The sequence below is a fragment of the Oncorhynchus keta genome, chromosome 36 (genome assembly GCF_023373465.1).
Source record: "Oncorhynchus keta strain PuntledgeMale-10-30-2019 chromosome 36, Oket_V2, whole genome shotgun sequence".
NCBI classification, from domain to species: domain Eukaryota; kingdom Metazoa; phylum Chordata; class Actinopteri; order Salmoniformes; family Salmonidae; genus Oncorhynchus; species Oncorhynchus keta.
This window is the reverse complement of record NC_068456.1, coordinates 17,862,909-17,883,776: the sequence shown is the minus strand read 5'-3', so window position 1 is coordinate 17,883,776 and position 20,868 is coordinate 17,862,909. Positions and strand designations below refer to the sequence as shown.

Below are 20,868 nucleotides of genomic sequence, written 5' to 3'. Positions count from 1 at the left end.
ATTTAGAGGTCTTGCTGTTCAGTAATATACTGTAGATTTCTACTGTGGAGAGAGATCTAAAAGAAGCATACAGTCAGAACCCAACTTCAAACCAAACCAACCAATCTTTTTATTTATTTATTTTTTTGAATTTTACCCCTTTTTCGTGGTATCCAATTGTTGTAGTAGCTACTATCTCGTCTCATCGCTACAACTCCCGTATGGGCTCGGGAGAGACGAAGGTTGAAAGTCATACGTCCTCCGATACACAACCCAACCAAACTGCTTCTTAACACAGTGCTCATCCAACCCGGAAGCCAGCCGCACCAATGCGCCGGAGGAAACACCGTGCACCTGGCCACCTTGGCTAGCGCACACTGCGCCCAGCCCGCCACAGGAGTCGCTGGTGCGCGATGAGACAAGGACACCCCTACCAACCAAGCCCTCCCTAACCCGGGTGACGCTAGGCCAATTGTGCGTCGCCCCACGGACCTCCCGGTCGCGGCCGGTTACGACAGAGCCTGGGCGCGAACCCAGGGACTCTGATGGCACAGCTGGCGCTGCAGTACAGCGCCCTTAACCACTGCGCCACCCGGGAGGCCCAAACCAACCAATCTTAACTCACGGCAAACCCAAGCAAACCAAACCAGTGCATTTAACACTGACCATTATGCTCTCCATCCAAGCCAAGCTAACTGGGAGTTATTCCATCTCCAGGAGTCTCAGGTTGAGCAGGAAATTAACATTTCAAAGATCTGCTGGTAAGATGAATCAATAGAGAGAAATCAATGTTCATTGAAATTTCATGAACTTTGAGCTGAGACATACAGCGAGATAAAGCGACAGTTACAATTCCACGAGATATTGCTTCTGCAACAGATCAAATGTAATTAACACAGGTTAAATGGAAGGGATGTACTCTATCAGTTCACAATTCCATACTCTCAAAATTCCCTTAATCTCTGTATTGGAAATTAGTGGAGACACCTGTTCGCTCCCTTGCGATGACATCTAAAATGAGTGGTACCCTCCTCAAAGGACATAGAGAGGGACTTTCACACATTCCCGTCCAACAGAAATCAAATGGCCTCCCTTCACAGCTGATTGCAGCCGCAAATTAATATTGTAAAATGAAGATCGATACATGGACGGGGCCAAATCGATGATGGCTAAATTACCGCTGCGTTTTCCCCCTCATTCAAGATGAGTTGTGTTATCCTCTCAAAGTCAATACGGTGCAGCATCTCTCATTCATTTCTCAATAAACTCGAGATGAATTTCAATCAAAGGCAGTGGTGGAGGTGGGTGTGTGGGGATGGGGAATAGGGGGATGGGGATGGAGTTCTTTTAAAGCCCGTTGGGTGTGGAACATAGTGAAAATGGGGCACAGAGGGGGGGGAGGAGAGAAACCTCATCTTTCTTGCTGCACAGGACTTATACTGTGCCTTAGTGAGGAATATCAAAATGGAGAACAGTTACCAAACAGACATCATCTAAGATTAAGATGACTTTATTCGTCAATTGTACACAAGGTCCAACTGGTATTTGACTTCTGCTTTTATTCCAACCCCCTCTACATATACAGGCTGGAGCAGAGGGTTGTCACACTGGGCACCCGTGGAGTAGTTGTTCTGTGGAGTAAAGAGCCTTGCTCAAGGGCACGCAATGGCATCTAGGATTTGATACCAGCTCACTTCCCACCAGTTTTTTCCCGTCAGACCCAGGATTGGAACTAGTAACCCTCCAGTTGCTGGCTCGCCTCTCTGATCGCCTCTCTGATCGCCTCTCTGATCACTAGTCTACCTGCCACCCCTGTATCTAACAATGCAGTACAATTTATAGAGGTGCCAATTAAATCCAAATCAATGAATAGGCCTATCATCCTTATAGAGAAACACCCCTGTACTGATACTATCCTTTAAACTGTAAAGCCAGTCCTTGCAATACATTCTACAGAGGGATGCAATGCGGTAAAACACATGCTCATCTGCCGCCACTTATTTCGATACATTTTCCAGCGCAGGATTTCCCAGGACTGTTAATGATTCCACTGTGTGAAATAATGTCACAGTGTGCTCCTCAAAGTCCACCTGACAAACTGCTTGAAAACGAAGGAGTGGGAAGGCGTGTGTCAAGTCAGCCCTCTAATTGGACGAAAGGACCTTCCTCTCCTGAAACATTGCACACGTTCACAAAGGCTCTCTGGCTGAGACTGTGTAACTAGGTGACAAGTGTCTCAGTCACTCATGAGGAGCTACAGCTAAATACCAGGCTTGTAAATGAGACAGACAGGGGAACTGAGTAACAGTGATGGCAACATCAGCTGTCTATACATTGCTCATATTACTACACTACACTCTTAGGTTAAAAGAGATGCCATTGGAAGCCCCTCTTATACAGATCTGTTTACATTGTTTACATACCTCTGTGAATGCCTTTGATTACAGTGTATCTTACAGTGTGTCTAGGCCACACCCCATCCCTGACTAGCTGCTACCAAACCCTGCCCTGCAGGGGAGGAAACCGTGAGGAGGCTCTGTATCTGATCTGCTCCAAATCCGGGACTTCAAAGAGAGTCTGGGCTGAAGGGCGGAGGGGAGCTGTAAGGTTAGACCCGATACACAGACTGAACAGCACAAGGCCCCGGACTGATGTGCTTTGATAAAGGAGTCCATGTTTACTGAACTGCAGTTTTTTTTGTCAAAAGCCAACCATTTCTGCTTGGAGTGCGGCAAAGGGCTTCATTTTAGATTTGAAGACTATATCACTTTGGATCTCTGTCCAACTGAGTGAGGATAAAGAGGTCAGTCAAGGTACACATCAATATTCATTGCATTACATGTAAAATGCATAGCATCTTGATCTGCATTGCTTGCTGTTTGGGGTTTTAGGCTGGGTTTCTGTACGGCACTTTGTGACATTGGCTGATGTAAAAAGGGCTTTATAAATACATTTGATTGATTGATTGATTGATTGATTGATTGATTGATTGATTGACTGATTGATTGACAAGCATTACAGTAAATATCAACACTCAACATAAATGTTCATAATTGTGAGCTTTGCAGTGTAGGATAGCATTACTTTTAACAATATACAGTGCCTTCAGAAAGTATTCATACCCCTTGACTTTTTCCACATGTTGTTGTGTTACAGCCTGGGTTTAACATGGAGTACATTTTTTTGGTCAGTGGCCTACACACAACACCCCATAATGTAAAAGTGGAATAATGTTTTTAGAAATGTTTACAAATGAATAAAACATGATAAGCTGAAAGGTCTTGAGTCAATAAGTATTCAACCCTATTTTTATGGCCTAAATAAGTTCAGGAGTAAAACTTGTTTAACAAGTAACATAATACGTTTCATGGACTCACTCTGTGCGCAATAATAGTGTTTAACATCATTTTTTTATGACTACCTCATCTTTGTACTCCACACATACCTTACCTGTAAGGTAAACGCAGATCCAACCACAAAGACCATATCCCTTTGAGCAGAGTGAAGTTATTAATTACACTTTGGATGGTGTATCAATACACCCAGTCACTACAACAATACAGGCGTCCTTCCTAACTCAGTTGCCGAAATGGAAGGAAACTCAGGGATTTCACCATGAGCCCATGGGGACTTTTAAACAGTTACAGAGTTTAATGGCTGTGATAGGAGAAAACTGAAGATGGAGCAACAACACTGTGGTTACTCCACAAAACCTAATTGACAGAGTGAAAAAGAAAGAAGCCTTTATAGAATAACAATATTCCAAAACATGCATCCTGCAACATGTTTTCACATTGTCATGATGGGGTATTACAGTGGCAAGAACAAGTATGTGAACCCTTTGGAATTACCTGGATTTCTGCATACATTTGACATAACATTTGATTTGACCTTCATCTAAGTCACAACAATAAACAAACACAGTGTGCATAAACTAATAACACACAAATTGTTCTCGTTTATATTGAATACATAATTTAAACATTCACAATGTAGGTTGGAAAAAGTATGTGAACCCCTAGACTGATGACTTCTCCAAAAGCTAATTGGAGTCAGGAGTCAACTAACCTGGAGTCGAATCAATGAGACGAGATTGGAGATTTTGGTTAGAGCTGCCCTGCCCCATAAAAAACACTCACAAAATTTGAGTTTGCTATTCACAAGAGGCATTGCCTAATGCGAACCATGTCTCGAACAAAAGAGATCTCAGAAAGACCTAAGATTAAGAATTGTTGCCTTGCATAAAGCTGGAAAGGGTTACAAAAGTATCTCTAAAAGTCAGTCCACGGTAAGACAAATTGTCTATAAATGTAGACATTTCAGCACTGTTGCTACTCTCCCTAGGAGTGGCCATCCTGTAAAGATGACTGCAAGAGCGCAGCACAGAATGCTCAATGAGGTTAAGAAGAAACCTTGGTCAGCTAAAGATGCGAACATCTCTGTTGACGAGTCTACAATACGTAAAACACTCAACAAGAATGGTGTTCATGGGAGGACACCATGGAAGAAGCCACTGCTGTCCAAAAAAACACTGCTGCATGTCTGGAGTTCTCTAAAAAAGCACCTGGATGTTAGCGCTACTGGCAAAATATTCTGTGGATACAACACTGTGTGTGAAGAAATAAAGGCACAGCACAGCACACCAACATCAAAACCTCATCCCAACTGTAAAGTATGGTGGAGGGAGCATCATGGTTTGGGGCTGCTTTGTTGCCTCCGGGCCTGGACAGTGTGCTATCATCGACGGAAAAATGAATTCCCAAGTTTATCAAGACATTTTGCAGGAGAATGTAAGGCTATCTGTCCACCAATTGAAGCTTGAGGCAGTCCTGACCTCAACAGGACCTCAACAGGATAGAGATGCTGTGGCATGACCTCAAGAGAGTGTTTCACACCAGACATCCCAAGAATACTGTGGAACTGAAACAGTTTTGTAAAGAGGAATGGTCCAAAATTCCTCCTGACCGTTGTGCAGGTTTGATCCGCAACTACAGAAAACGTTTGGTTGAGGTTATTGCTGCCAAAGGAGGGTCAACTTGTTATTAAATCCAAGGGTTCACGTACTTTTTCCAACCTTCACTGTGAATGTGTACATGGTGTGTTCAATAAAGACATGAAAAATGATAATTGTTTGTGTGTTATTAGTGTAAGCAGACTGTGTTTGTCTATTGTTGTGACTTTGATGAAGATCAGATTCTTCCCAACTGTATGTGTAGTTGGTGAGAATTATATATGTTTTTATTAATTTTGTCTTCAGGCTGTAACACAACAAAATGTGGAAAAAGTCAAGGGGTTTGAATAGTTTCTGAAGGTACAAACAGTATTAACGACCTTATTTTCCATCCCCTACCAGACTGACATGTCCTGATCTCCAACAGTATTCAGTGAATCACCCATGACCCCTTTGTCCTTATGTTGATGAATGACTGCCGTATAGCCATTTTGTCAGATTCTGGTGCAGTGGAGTCGATACTGTCACCTTGACAAGAAAACTTTGTGATTCATCAGCCTTCAAGGCTGTCTAGCCTCAACTCATACCTGGCAAGAGATGCTCACTGTATGGGGCATCATCAGCATCATCCAAAACCCTTCACCCAGACCCAGTGTGTTACATAGCAGCCCTCTGTGAGATCAGATAAATGGCACTCGTTACAGTCAGCCTTATAGGGAGAAGAAGAAGAAAAAACACTTGACTTGTGCTAATAACACAGAAACCAAACTGCTCACCAAAGGTCTGAAAACGAAGCACTCTGTCATTTCCCAGCTTGGGAAATTAGCAAATAATGTTCCTTTCCCGCTGACAAATGTATGACAGCTACCCTTCATCTATCATTCTCTCCTAACGTTATGATGCATGTCCTGGATCCCCAATAGAGGATACAGGCGACGTTTACTGACCCTCAATTTACCCATGACAAATGGGGTCCCGGTTAATGTGCTATTTCTGGGGCGAGCTAGGGGTTCATTTGAACACAATTCCCGGGTATAGGGATGTCACTGATTAGGATAAATAGTAGCTGAGTGTGTTAGCAGCAGTGCCAGCACTTCATATTACTAAGGGTCTCCATAGGGAGTGGTCCTGGGAGGGAAGCTCTTATAGAAATCAAGTCTAGCTTGAAACCAAAAGCTCTCATGCAATTAGGGTTTCAAAGTCAATGTTTTTACTGATAGTTTACTCTTTTGCACTGGCGTCAGCCTATAGTAACTTTATGGTAAAAAGCAATCACATACGTTTTACCCAATTGAAGTCACATGCGGCCCTTTGTAAAAGCTCTTTAAGAGCAAACACAGATCCTCTATGCAGTAGTTAATAAAGTGTGAAGTATTGACTAGAGGACAGCTGGACCTGTCCCTTTTTGATTTGCTAACCTTGCTAACTTAGTTTGATCCTGGAGTCCCCCTGACCAATTGATAACCAATACATGGATCAGATACAGGACAAGCCGCAACAACCCACTGGGAACAGATGTCACTTCAACGTCTAGTTTTGATTTACATTTGGTTGAGTTGTCAACTAATGTGAATTCAAAGTGAAATCAACAAAAACGGTCACCATGTCATTGGATTTAGGTTAAAGGTTGGGTGAAAAGAAAATACGAAATGCTATTATTTTGATGACTTTTTGCAAATCCAATCAGTTTTCCGCGTTGATTCAACCTCATCACATAGATTTTTGGGGGTTGAAATTATGTGGAAACAACATTGATTAAACCAGTTTTTGGGATACACTGTGTCCTTTCCCTAAAGTAGAACAATTCGGTAAACATTGATACAGTAAGCATGTGTGGATTATGAAGCAATTGTTGTATTACTGATAATAGGCCTGTGGCCACAGTGAAATATACATTGCTAACTACAGTACATAGCTTAATAAAACATACTCTCAAGTTTTGCAGCATTATGTGCCTCTGTAGCTGGTGTTCCCATGATTGAACATACTCAATGCATACTGGATTATTGATGTACATTACAGGGTGCTCACATCCTCTGACTGAATTGTTAGTTTTGGAGGTGGTCCAGAATACTAATCCAACAAGACACCACTCTCTGCCGTTAGAATTGACTGCAATGTACTCTATGTTGACTCTTGGTCATTTGTGATAATTTATTACATTGAGCGAGTTAAATCTCCACAATTAGGGCCTGTCGGGCGAGAAGAGTCAACATGAAAAGGTCTAAAAGCGATTCTCTCAACGACATGACGCAAAGTCACGCTTGAAGGGTAGCTTTGATAAACGGACCTTTGATTCCCACACGTTGCCTGGCCACTGAAATGACAAGAGAATGGCCTCTTTTTGTTGCCTGTCCACGTTGTACTTAACTGTCCGAGAGGTAATGTCCCCCTATCAACTCGCAATTACTGTACATCTGGAGTCCATGTTAATTCTGTCGTTAAGTTCCCGGAGCTCGTTAACAGTTTCATGTCGACCCTGGTACAATCAGGGTGATCCAATCTGGGAATAGCAGTAGGCTGAGGAGCTAGACTTGTCTTATTGGTGGCTCTCCCTTTTAATTCACCACACTAATCAATTGTACTTCCATTGCCTCCCAGGTTAATTGTATCTTTCGACTAACTGGAACAGAGCAGGAACCAGAGAAGGAAAAAGGAACGAAATCAACATAGATCCAGAAGGGGACAGGTTCCCCCAGTAAAACCTGATGGTAATCATCCCAATCCGCTTAGCCCGTGTGACTAATGGGGTCTGTTCTTAAGAGACCTGGCACATTTACCGGGGTGCTATAGAAGCCAATAATGTCTCTTAACTTATACACCTTCCCAGGCTTCACACATATGCACATACGCTCACACACTCAGCACACTGCACTCTTGTTTCATTATCCCAGTGCCTTGTTGGCCTCTGCTCTGCTTCTGCTAGGGAGGTTAAACGCAGGAGTGCTAGGCCAGACTGCATGGTTGGAGGGGAAGGGAACGGGTGGCTTGGGGACGGGGGGGCTTGATGAGAAACAGCTGCCCAGGATGGAAGGGGTCTGGGGGGTGTTTAAGGGGGTCCACCCCCCCTCTTCACCCACACTCCTCCACTTTTTTGAGGGAGAGTGCTTTGACGCGCCTCGTCTCATTCTAGCCATCGGTGTTAGAACAGACGGAGGCTTCCAGGTCAGACAGCCCCTGACCCTCATGACCTCTGCCTCCTCACCAATGATGACAGATAAGACCACCACATCCCTCTGTTAGCCAAGATAATCCACCTATACTTATGGTGTGACACTCTCACACAAGACTCACACACACACACACACACACACACACACGCTCACGAATATCCTTAACTGCATCCTTCTAGTTCTCTCTAGTTCAGTCACTACTTTCATTATAATTACAATATATTGAAAAAATCTGAAAATTAGTAGATGCATATCTGACAAGTGAGGAGAGAAATATAATTGGCAGAGTGAATTATCCTGACAGATTGAATTTAACAGAGCTTGGCAGCGCTGACTTCTAATGGCAGTTCAGGGAGAGATCAAGTTGCACTCATAGAAGTCCTTCCACCAAACACCTTTAGCTAGCGGTGCAGTTCTCACACATTGAACATTCCAGACCCAGAAAGCAGGGGCCTGGTTAGTCCATCATTACTGCCTTGACACTGGGACCCTGTTCCTATGCTGTGAAAATGCATCCTTACTTCCAGCATAACCATAGATACAAAATGACTGGATGGGTAAAAGTTATGTGTTTCAGCGAACCCTTGTTTTCTTTATCCAAATGTATCAGATCAGTGACTACTTTAAGGAATTTGAACAGAGTTTGTGTTTCTTCCAGAGAGGATGCATAGTCAGGGCACTAAACCCAGGGAGGAGAGACTGAAAGAAGCATTAAGCATCCTGACTCACCAGTGTAGACAAATCTTCCAGGAGCCCCTTTGCAGAACTGCTTGGACTTGTAGGACAGCGTGACCTCCACCACACCAGGGATGTGCCTGGGAGGGGTCTGGACGCGGATGGCGTGGGGGGTGATGAGCTGGATGACAGGGCACAGGAACCATTAAGTCTGACCATACCTACTAAAGTCTCGTACAAACATACAAATTAATGGCTATTGTTACTAGTTTTTATAGTAAAGGCTTCAGTTTCTAATAGGATATGTTTAGTAAAAACAGTAAGATACTTAAAACCTAGGCTGAAATGCAATCAAATCAATGGTGTGACAAAAAATACTGTACCTCACTCCAGACAAGCATGGTCCCGAAGACGACCTGCAGGCCGTCAAAGAAGTTGTCCCCAATGATGATGACAGTGGCCCCTCCTGTGGTCCATCCCTCACTGGGGCTGATGGCCTTGATACAAGGGGTGGCTGCTTAACACAGAGGAAAGAAGAGCCTATTCAGTACCTACACTTCTGTATAGCCTGATGTCTTTATCCCAGTAAAAAGACATATCATGGAAATAAGCCTGGAGAGAGAAAGAATGATGGATTTGTCCTTTTAGGCACGAGAATAAAAATCATTCATCAGCATGTTGGAGTGATGTAAGCAGACCCTTCAAACGGTCCGCTTCACAAAGGCTAAGCGCTGGGCTCGTGAGGGGAAATGATTTGGTGTAGCAAATTATGTGTCAGTGCAAATGTAGCTATCAAAATTGATTAGGCGTAGCCCTGCACGTACAGTAGAGTTTGAAAGTTAAACACATCTCATATGAGTCCAGAATAAAGCTGTAGAATGTAAATGACAAGCCAACGCAATGTTGTTGGTTTCATGTCATTCCACTGTCTTTGTTCCCTCCGTTCTAGCATGTTGTTTAGAATGCAGTTTCACAACATGAATAAATTCATGAATTATTCAAGCTCAGTTTTGCCTTTTGTGATCGATTCAATCCATTTCACATTGTCTATTACAATGCTTTTCATCTGCCATGACTTTTGCTACATAGCTTTGCCGTTCATCAGAGGGCTGTGAGTTATTATAATCTAATCAAACTCTTCCTGTCATTTGATGCATTACCTTAATATGGTGCTCACCCTGACACCACGTTTACATCAGGCATAGCATGAAAGCTAACCATAAAACAGCAATATTACATGCAATCATTTTACATCTATATTTTGTGAATACAATGTGAACTGCACACTTTTAACGTGTTCTACTATTTATATGAGCACATTGCTGAACTCCTATTATCACTCCAGTTCAGTAAGTAAATCCCCATCTGCCTTTGTTATATGGATCACTACAGACAAGACATCTCCCTTTGTTTGCTTTGCTGTTGGGGCTGTGCAGGTTATGTTTGCTTTCTCCCCATGAAGCGCACATGCACACACGCATAAGCGCACAAGCGCGCACACACACACACGCATAAGCACACAAGCGCGCACACACACACACACACACACACAAACACTGCGGGAAATCGGACTTTAACAGGCGCTGTTGACTTCATGCTAATCACCCTTTACAGAATTTCATCTCTGAGGTCTGGACGAGTGACATTTGCTTTGCTTAATTGCTAAGCAGAGCATCTGAAAGAAGACCATCTCTCTGTGGGATCGCCGTGTCCCCTCAAAGGAGGTGACCTTCATCAGTGCTGCCGATTACGGCAAATAATTCCCCCTTCAAAATGACTGTACACAAATTGACTTTGGACCCGGGAGAGAGGGAGAGAGCGAGAGAATGAGAGAGAAACAGAAAGAGACGGAGCGAGGGGGAGAGAGAGAGAGAGAGAGAGAGAGATGGAGAGAGAGAGAGAGAGAGAGATGGGAGAGAGAGAGAGAGAGAGAGAGAGAGAGAGAGAGAGAGAGAGAGAGAGAGAGAGAGAGAGAGAGAGAGAGAGAGAGATGGGATTGTTGATGGTGGTTGTTGGGGGGCAGCTGCAGCCAGAAACCTACACACATACACACACACACACACCACCTCGGAAATCCCAACGCCCCCCTCCCACACATAGAAAGGACCCATGGAGAGGGAGCGACCGGGGCCCTAAGCCGTCCACCCTTCTGCCTGAAAATTTGCATATGTCTCAATGCACAGACAGCGAGGGGAGCATGTGCTGAATGGGAACCGTGGCCAAGTGGATTACACAGGCAGCGCAGGCGATCTGATGATAGACACTCACAATTCCCCGCAGCAGATGATAGACATTGCAGGGAGGGAATGAGGATGGCTAAAACAAGGCCTGTCTGTGCATCACTAAACTTTGTACTTTTAAAGCTGCAATATGTAACTTTTTGGGTGACCTGACCACATTCACATAGAAATGTGTGTTATAGATCTGTCATTGTCATTGAAAGCAAGTCTAAGAAGCGGTAGATCTGTTCAATGTGCACTCGATACTTTCGATACTTCCCGTTCTTAAGTCAAATTTTTGCTTATTTTACTTTCGGTTTATTACACCATTTTCAAACAGCTAAAAATATAATATTTTTGGTTATGGAAAATATATTTCACAGCGGTTTATGTGGTACAATAATTCTCGAAACTATACTTTCTTGTTTTGTCACATAAACTGAAATTAGGCAAACTATTAGAACTTTAGCAATCAGGAAATGGCGGAGCGATTTCTACATAATGCATCTTTAAGTAGTTTAAACAATATTGGTTTATCTGTGCGCATTCTCTTAAATAATGTTACTGTTGTCAAATGGCTCTAAGTGCAGATTCAACATACATTTTGGTTCCTTTACTTCCTAATGGTTCAAGTTAGCATTAAAGTACAGAAAACTGATCTTAGATCTGAGCTAAAAGCCAACTTCCGTCTGAAGCTCTAGTAGGCCTACTGAGGCACTCAAACAGGTCTGATGTGTCCGTCGATGTTGCGTCCTTTGTTCTGCCTGCTGAAATGTGTTGTAATTGTGCTGTGGGATGTCCAGATGGTCGGATGATAGTGCAGCTGATGGGATTATACCTTTTAACTCTCCCTGGGCCATCTGTTACCCCTCTCTCTCTATCCCCCCCTCCTCTCTCTCTCTCTCTCTCTCTCTCTCTCTCTCTCTCTCTCTCTCTCTCTCTCTCTCTCTCTCTCTCTCTCTCTCTCTCTCTCGCTCTCTCTCTCTCTCTTTTTCACACTCACTCTCTCCCTCGCAATCTTTCAGATGGAGCAGACTGGATTCACTTGTCTTTATTGCATAAACCATAACAGCATTACAGCCACTTACAGCATGCAAATGACTGGGGCGTTGCAGGCTCTATGTTGAGTCTTCCATATTCTCCAAGTCTCTATGGTGGAACGTGGCTAAGGAACAGGTGGAGTGAGTGTGTATGAGGGGGTGTGTGTGAGTCTGCAAGTGTGTATGTATTATTGAAGGATTTTTTTATATTCATGTTTGACTGTTCAAACATGCACGGACGGTTCAGTTGTGTCAGTAAAATAAATTCCCATTCAGCACCAATAGGTGGCAGCACCTGTTGAGCAGCCTGACACTGTCACCCCAGCGTTGAGACAATAAACTGAGAGTATGCCTTGCTTTCTCAGACACAGACAGACAGTCAAGCCATGTCTGAGGCTCTCACCCAGTGAACACTTATTGAAGAATGTGTTGCTAATTTAAAGGGTGCTGTCTGTCTGCCTGGTGTCAGAACTCTATGGAAGACATGGATGTGATTACGTTTTACGACCGAGTATCCTGTTCTCATGTGTCACGTGTATGAGTGTCGGGGGTGGGGGAGGCAAACAAGCAACATTTTAGCTAAAGAGCTACGGTACATTGCTAATACACACAGAGTGTTTGATTTTTACACTCAAGTATATTATGTTGGGATGAAAAATAGATTGAGATATATTGGAAAGTTACATTTTCGGTATTATAGTTAAGTGCCATTTTCTCAAACTCCATAAATGAAAGTTATCTGGTGATTTGGGCACTCAAAAGATACTATGACAGATTGTGTTATTGAAAGAAGATGGCTATGCGAGGCAAGCCTACTGCTCTTGCGCTTTGAAGAATGAGTAGGAGAGGAAAGGGGTGGGCAGGGGAAATCTGTGTGGAACCCTCATAACACACTCACACACACACATACACACACACAGACACAGACACAGACACAGACACACACACACACACACACTATCCCGTGGGATGGGGGGAACATGGAGGAGAGGGCTCAACCTCTTTAATTGCTCTCCTCATTAAGACGCAGGTTGCTAGGCGATCCACACCTACCGTGTCATAAACGTGAGACACAGACACCAACACAACAGAACGTCACTGAGCATAATGACTTCGATGCTTGAGGCAGGACTTTAATTATTTGATTTTGTCCTCTAGTAGAGGAGTCATTAATAAAGACTAAAACAAATAGATTAGCTTATCCCCCACTAGGACTGGACTACATAAGATATATTAATTGTCTTGTCAGTTTTTTTTTTAGAACTGTTGTTGTGTTAAACGTTACATTTGCTTTTGGTGATAGGACCATTAATGGTTATTAAAGTGGAGGGAAGGCCGTTTCAGGCAGTGGTGTGTGTATATAGACTGTTTGCCTAGCCATAATTGCCTCTTGAAATCTGAAGATAAGCAATTTGCACAATTGGTCTGCTCTGTTTTTTACATAATCTCTGAGCTGTGTGTGCTCTCATCTGCGAGAGGAGGCCAGGAGGGGTCAGAAGGTTATGTTCAGTGCATTTTACTTTTTGGATTTCCCATGGTTTGGAGGTCCTGCTTGCCTCTCTTTTGGCCGAGCAGGCAATCAGTCTATCATATGGAATCAGTTGGAAGAAAAACAGTAAGTTCCTTTTTCTCCTAGTCCCCCCGCCCCCTCCCCCCTCCCTCCACCTGCCCTCTTCTTCATCCCCTCATTTCTCCACTCAGCTGAAACTGCAGTGCCCAGCAACAGGAAATCGACCTCACTGTGACTTATTTGCCAATTTTACCCTGTTTCGCATAGGTTAAAAACTTTTATGTGCAATTTAACACTTGGACAAGATTGGAAATAGTATATGGTTTTATAATCATTCAAATTACCAGAATTACTAGCATTCTTAGAATGATTATTGTATACAATTTCCAATCCACTTCAAATAGTATGCATGAGGGAGGCAAATAGCGACTTACAGCACAGACTTAGAAGAGTGTATGAACAGAGGGCAAATGGAAGGAATGACAAAGAACAGGATGTAAAAGGTGCCTACCATTCTCCAGATAAGGAGGCGTACCTTCTGAAGGGTCGAGTCTGCGAGCCCTTCGCCCATGCTTGGAGTTGTTGTGGACAAACATGTTGTCTGAGACAGCCAAGACGTGGCCATCCACATTGACGGTCGTCGAGACAACAACCTGCAACAAGAGTGAAGGTAGAGCGTGTCATTTAGCAATCTGTATGAAAGCGGCACAATCACGTACAAAACATCAGTGTAATCACTCTTGGCTATTTTCAGATTTCCACATGAACATTTAGCACTCTCTGTAATCACTTTTGTTGACTCCACTCTGACGATTGTTGTCTTGACTTCATCGATTCACAGAACACATTGATCGACTCATCTATCTAGTTCTGTATGGTGGACAAACTAGACGAACTCACAAACAACAAGAACGAACCTCTTCTTTGTTCAACAAACATTTCCCCTGGATCAAAGTCTAACTCAGGCTGAGATTCAATCCGATTGTGGGTTGAAGGCATTGCAGCTCTTAAAGCCTCAATATATCATAGCGCTTGTTTTTGTTGTTCTGCTTTCTCTTGACCACATCTCCAAACAGTGGACTAGGCCATGAATGGAGAAAGTGTTTCCGAGCAGGAAATAGAGAGCCCCTCTCAGGTTCTCTTTGCCGGTGAGTGACCTCGGTATAGCTGTGGAATTTGGGGGGTGCTTTTTTGGTTCGTTTTGGGGGGAAAGAGGGGGAGTTGGGAAAGAGGTAGGGGGCAGAGTAGGGAGGTGAAAGAGCTCCATTCTTGCTCACAGGTTCAGAGCTGGGCCAAGCTGCACATGATGGATGTGGCCCTCTCTGGCCTCAAGCTGGTTTTGGGAGGGGGGTAATAAGAGTGAAAGGCAGAATACACAACCTTGGCTGGAGAAACACCTACAGTGGAGCATCTGGTAAATCTATCTGGGAAAAACGGCATTCTGGCCACCAGAACGGAGACCAGAAAAGATAGCCAAAATATTATAAGCCTTGGCCTACAATACCCCTCTCCCATCCCAAAATACTCCAACAATAATTGCCAGTTGATTCCCTATAAATACAGTGAATCTAGATTTGTTTAAAGATACAAATGGGGTAAAAGTTTTATACAACACTAACTCATACACCTCCTGTTACATATGCCTTGGGGAGATGGTTTTTAAAGATAGCTCAGTAGCTGTCATAGCTGGGGCAGGATGTCCCAGTCTCTTGTGAATCTAGGAGTAATGCAATGGTAGAGTGAACACCTGAGCTGTTTGTGAAGACATTGACTCTGTTAAGTCCAGTTACCCCCCTGAGGGAAAAGGAGAACAGGGAGGTCTAGTGGTGACATCAGAAACAGCCTGTCTGTTTCATGTCTGGGGGTTGCTGGAGGAAGCTAGGTTGGTGTGTCTGTCATGGCCCATGATTGGCAGTGACTGATGGCCCCTGGAGTTTGTGGCAAGGCAGATAGGATACCTCCACTTTATTCAGGCCTGACCTCCTTCCTGAGGTATATGGGTCTGTGGTTGGTGGATATGTCGATCACCAACTTCAATGGCACTCCTCCACATTTAATAGAGCATGTATTTTAGCTTTAGTAGCCTCTTAGACATGGGAGTATTCCAGACCTCCAGATAGACGTTTCATTGCTCATACTGTCCGCAGTGTAATGGAAAACACCTCTCAGATGGTTCTCGTTGGCTGCACAGTGAATAATCGTGGTATCGTGACAACCCTAGTGTGTGTGTGTGTGTGTGCGTGCATGTGTGTGTGTGGGCTAACCCTGAGTTAACAGTGTTGTTACATGTGGTGGGATCATCCTCCCTTCTGTGCTGTGGTTCAGAAAGCTGTCAGGACCACAATTGATAGCACCTCTGAAATCCCATATCCTTATTTGTGTCAGATGGTGTTCTCCAATAAATATTCCTTACATGTGTTCAGCTGCACACTGACACCCTCTGCAAGGGTGTGTGAGTGTAAACCTGTGTGCAAGAAAACCGTGAGTGTGTGTGCGCGTGTGTCATTTTGTGTAAATTTCAGTTACCTGGAACCTGCGCATGTCTCTTGGATTCCCTGCATTCTTCAGACAGTTCTGATTGCACTTCAGGAAGAACTTCAGGAAAAATCTGAAAAAGAGCACAACATAAAAATACAATTTAAGTACACAGTACTAGAATGGAACGGAATAGAATTAAATAGAATAGAACGGAACAGAAGTATTGCTAGTCTTGCATGGGGGACAGTACAATCAGTCAGTCAGTACAGTCAGTCAGTTAGTCAGTGTAGTCAGTCAGTCAGTCAGTCAGTACAGTCAGTCAGTCACTACAGCCAGTCAGTCAGCATGTCAGTTAGTCAATCAGTGTAGTCAGTCAGTCAGTCAGCCAGTCAGTATGTCAGTCAGTACAGTGAGTCAGTCAGTCAGTCAGTCAGTCAGTCAGTCAGTTAGTCAGTCAGTCAGTAGTCAGTCAGTCAGTCAGTCAGTCAATACAGTCAGTCAGTCAGTCAGTGTAGTCAGTACAGTCAGTCAATACAGTCAGTCAGTCAGTCAGTGTAGTCAGTACAGTCAGTCAATACAGTCAGTCAGTCAGTCAGTGTAGTCAGTACAGTCAGTCAGTGTAGTCAGTACAGTCAGTCAGTCAGTCAGTACAGTACAGTACAGTACAGTACAGTACAGTACAGTACAGTACAGTACATTCAACACCATAGACAGAAAAGGAGGAAAGAAAAAGGAAGATTTAGAGGAGGTGAAGCAGGAGAGATGTAACGACAAATGACAAGCGGAGGTAGAAAGGTGTGATTTTGTGTTTTCCAAAATAGTAAAACACATAATAATACTTGAAGCATAGAACCAGTCAAGAATTCATACAGGTCCATGCCATTCAACCTGTTAACTACAAATCTATTACACCAGTATCAAACCCAGATATTACTCATTTGTTTAAAATAATGTAGATATCTTCTGTTGCTTCTAATATCCCTTAGCAGCAACCCTTTGTCATACCATCCTCTCACCTGATTTCACAGCCTGCTCCTACTCCCATCTGCTACTAGAATACAGGAAGTCACTTGATATTCCACCCACCTATTTAATCCCAGAACACCCCCTGTGCAATTAAAGTTGTGCTGTTCAATAGGGAAGCAAATGAGGCCCACCTGTGACCAGGTCTTGTTTGATGAGCATCAGGGATAAAGGACCTAACAAGGTGAGAGCGTGCCACAAAACTTATAGTCCTGTCAGACAATTAGGCGGCCACTCCTGGGACCTTCGCTTCACGCCACACACACAAGCACACACACACATGCACACATGCACACATGGGTGGGTGAGGCAATTATGCCACAAATTACAACCTGGCTAATTGTCTCCGAACAAATGTCATGTGTGAGAGAGAGATCTAGGGTTGTTTAGTCTTTGAGTCTCTGTCTCTCTCTCTGTCTCTGTCTGTCTCTCTCTCTCGCTGCGCTTCAGCTGCCAAGTGTTTGCCTGTGAACGTCAAATGAACGTCAGGTCCCTGTGATTTTATTGAAAAAGCCTCCTATCGTGAGCTCTCCTTTTAAACATAACCTTTCCGTGTTCCAGTAGATAACATGACAAAGGAGACAGGTGGAGGACGCTTAACGGTCCCTGACTTGGTTTACTGTCTCCTACTACAAATGTCTTCCCTATTACCACTGCAAGTGATGACAACAACATGTTCTAAACCTGACAGTGGGATCAATGCTTATATCAGCAGAATGTACTGCAACACACCTGAATTGACTTCCTTATCATGTACAGTATATACATAATCATACAAGATTCCTGCTACTGTTTGATGTTAACAGTAATGCTAATATGTCACCACCATTTATTGGTTTTATGTACAATTTCATGGTTTCCATTGAAAAGCTAAATTGGCACTTTTGCCAGTGATTTCATTATCATGTATTGAATGCTTTGTGGAAAGCTTGCTGCTTAAGAGGGTCCTTTTCTCAACACTTAGCCTCCTCCTTCTCACTCCACAGTGGGATCTGGGCCAATGCAATAAATCAGTGGCTTGAAACGACCCCCTAACCCTGGCCACATTAATACATGCACTGGTCATTTAGAAGCGTTCTCCAATAGACTCCAATAATCCTCAGCACCACTGCCAGCCCAAAAGAACATGAGAGGTGAGAAAATATTTTCACTCGCCATCCAAGGAGCTTTGGCCCCGACATCAATAAAAAAGAAATGTTTTAAGCCACGCCAAAATGCTGATTGCCTGTTGGTGTGCGGCGAGACCATAAAAAACCTGACTTGTCGTTAGTGCATTTTGCCTGATTGTGTTCAGTGTGTTTTTGGTTGCATCTGTTGGCCAATCATCAAAATGACCATTATCTACTCTAATTCCCTGACCCTGTTTTTATTTCCCCAAAGAGTCGTAATGTAGAGCAGTAGACATCTGCGGAAAGCAGACCTGAAATACGACTTTTATTTGTCTGTCGCCCCTCATATAGATTGGGTTAGACTAGTGAGTGTGTGAGTGTGTGTGTGGGTAAGCACCTGTGTGTGTGCGTGTGTGTGCGTGCGTGTGTGTGTGTGTGTGTGTGTGTGTGTGTGTGTGTGTGTGTGTGTGTGTGTGTGTGTGTGTGTGTGTGTGTGTGTGTGTGTGTGTGTGTGTGTGTGTGTGTGTGTGTGTGTGTGTGTGTGTGTGTGCGTGCGTGCGTGCGCGTGCGCGTGCGTCCAAGATTGATGTGCTTTAAATGTTTAGCACCTTTGTGCGAAAAAAAATAAATATATAAATATACATTTTCTTGCCAAAACGTAGGCGTTATTGAAGCCACATGTTATTTTTAACATGGGGTTTTCCTGTACTTTATTCTGTTGTGTTGTCGTACAATTACAAACTGTAAAACTGCAGTAAAACAAAAAGTAAGCAATAAACAGCAAAGGGTCTTTGGGAATAGATGTCAGCCGTACTATCGTGAACTACGTCTTTTATGTTTACTGTTATGAAGACGATTAACCACAATTTCCCAGCTAACAGATAAGCTTCATTTTAACAGTAGTCCATGTTAGTGGCAACAGTAAAGCATCATTACATTAGAGTTGGTTAACATTCTACATGAGCACACTGTAAATTGGTCCTTGGTGAAAAGGCAAGCAATTAAGATCAGCCTCTCTCTTTTACTTCTTAAATATCTACAGAACTTTGTGCTGGTGTTTTGGCACGCTCAGAGACCAAAACGAGGTTGTTTAATTGTTTTTTAATGGGAAATCAAGGCGACGACGCCATTAGATGTTGGCAACGGAGGGCAAAGGGGGGATCGAGAGAAAGAATGAACTGCAATTAGGTTTGATTAAAGCTATCCTTCTCAATAATCAGAGCTAGAGACAGGACAGGAGGACCCTGGTGGCCGTGGAGATGGAGGAAGGTGTAGAGTGATATTAAGGCCAATGAAGGGGATATTAACGTGGCTAATTAAAGCAACTCCTCCAAAGCCGGGAGACGAGCGAGTCTCTCTGCGGACCGCCATGGAGGAAATCATCGGCCCAGCCAGCTATCAGTTGGAGGAGGGAGAGAGAGAGAAAAGGGCTGTAGTTCATCAGAGAGACGGTGAGAGAGAAAAGGACTGTAGTTCATCAGAGAGAGGGTGAGAGAGAAAAGGGCTGTAGTTCATCAGAGAGAGGGTGAGAGAGAAAAGAGAGAGAGTGGTGGAGGGAGAGGGAGAGAAAGGGGCTGTAGTTCATCAGAGAGAGGGTGAGAGAGAAAAGGGCTGTAGTTCATCAGGGAGAGGGTGAGAGAGAAAAGAGAGAGAGTGGTGGAGGGAGAGGGAGAGAAAAGGGCTGTAGTTCATCAGGGAGAGGGTGAGAGAGAAAAGAGAGAGAGTGGAGGAAGGAGAGGGAGAGAAAAGGGCTGTAGTTCATCAGAGAGAGGGTGAGAGAGAAAAGGGCTGTAGTTAATCAGAGAGAGGGTGAGAGAGAAAAGGGCTGTAGTTAATCAGAGAGAAGGTGAGAGAGAAAAGTGCTGTAGTTAATCAGAGAGAGGGTGAGAGAGAAAAGGGCTGTAGTTAATCAGAGAGAGGGTGAGAGAGAAAGGGCTGTTGTTAATCAGAGAGAGTGTGAGAGAGAAAAGGGCTGTAGTTAATCAGAGAGAGGGTGAGAGAGAAAAGGGCTGTAGTTAATCAGAGAGAGGGTGAGAGAGAAAAGGGCTGTAGTTAATCAGAGAGAGGGTGAGAGAGAAAAGGGCTGTAGTTAATCAGAGAGAGGGTGAGAGAGAAAAGGGCTGTAGTTAATCAGAGAGAGGGTGAGAGAGAAAAGGGCTGTAGTTAATCAGAGAGAGGGTGAGAGAGAAAAGAGAGGCAGTGGTGGTCGGAGAGGGAGAGAAAAGAGTAGGAGAGAGGAAGGGAGGAGAAAACTATTAAGTGGGAAGAAAGCCTAAAGAGATAGACTGGAGAGAAATGCTCATTTTGACACAACCCTCTCCCTGTCTGAATTCTACCAGAATAACCACGACCTGACATCAGCTTTAATCTTCCAACACCCCGAGTTACAAGCCCACAAATCAACGTTAAAACAATCCCCTTCTAACAGAGACTAGGGCAATTAATAGTATTCTTCTGTAGCCTGTACCTCCATGCTCACCATTCTGCCGAGGCTAGCTACTAATCATGCCATAATGGCTTCTCTCCCTCTGGTCAAAGAGGAAATAGATTGTCTCTTTAGTAATGTAGCGGGCTCGGCGGTTTCCACTCCGTGTGCTTCACATGCCTGGTAATTGAAGAGAAAAGGGCAGACTTTGTTGCTTTGACTGATTTATCTCTACTGTGATCATTTTAGGATGACACTCAAAGAGAGACCTAATTCGGCCTAATTC

At 43.8% G+C, this 20,868-nt stretch overlaps 1 protein-coding gene across 6 annotated transcripts in view; it reads right to left on the bottom strand.

Moving 5' to 3' along the window:
* Positions 1-20,868, bottom strand: part of LOC118369736 (transcription factor COE3-like) — a 78,896-nt gene that overhangs the window by 13,650 nt on the left and 44,378 nt on the right. For 2 of the 6 annotated variants that reach the window (XM_052498607.1, XM_052498610.1), the window contains exons 7-10: positions 16,074-16,155; positions 14,059-14,200; positions 9,162-9,295; positions 8,833-8,959 (exon numbers count right to left, since the gene is read on the bottom strand). In XM_052498607.1, the coding sequence (XP_052354567.1) occupies positions 8,833-8,959; positions 9,162-9,295; positions 14,059-14,200; positions 16,074-16,155 (485 nt within the window). The remainder of the gene's footprint in view (positions 1-8,832; positions 8,960-9,161; positions 9,296-14,058; positions 14,201-16,073; positions 16,156-20,868) is intronic. The other 4 variants (XM_052498608.1, XM_052498611.1, XM_052498609.1 and 1 more) reach the window with 2 other exon arrangements.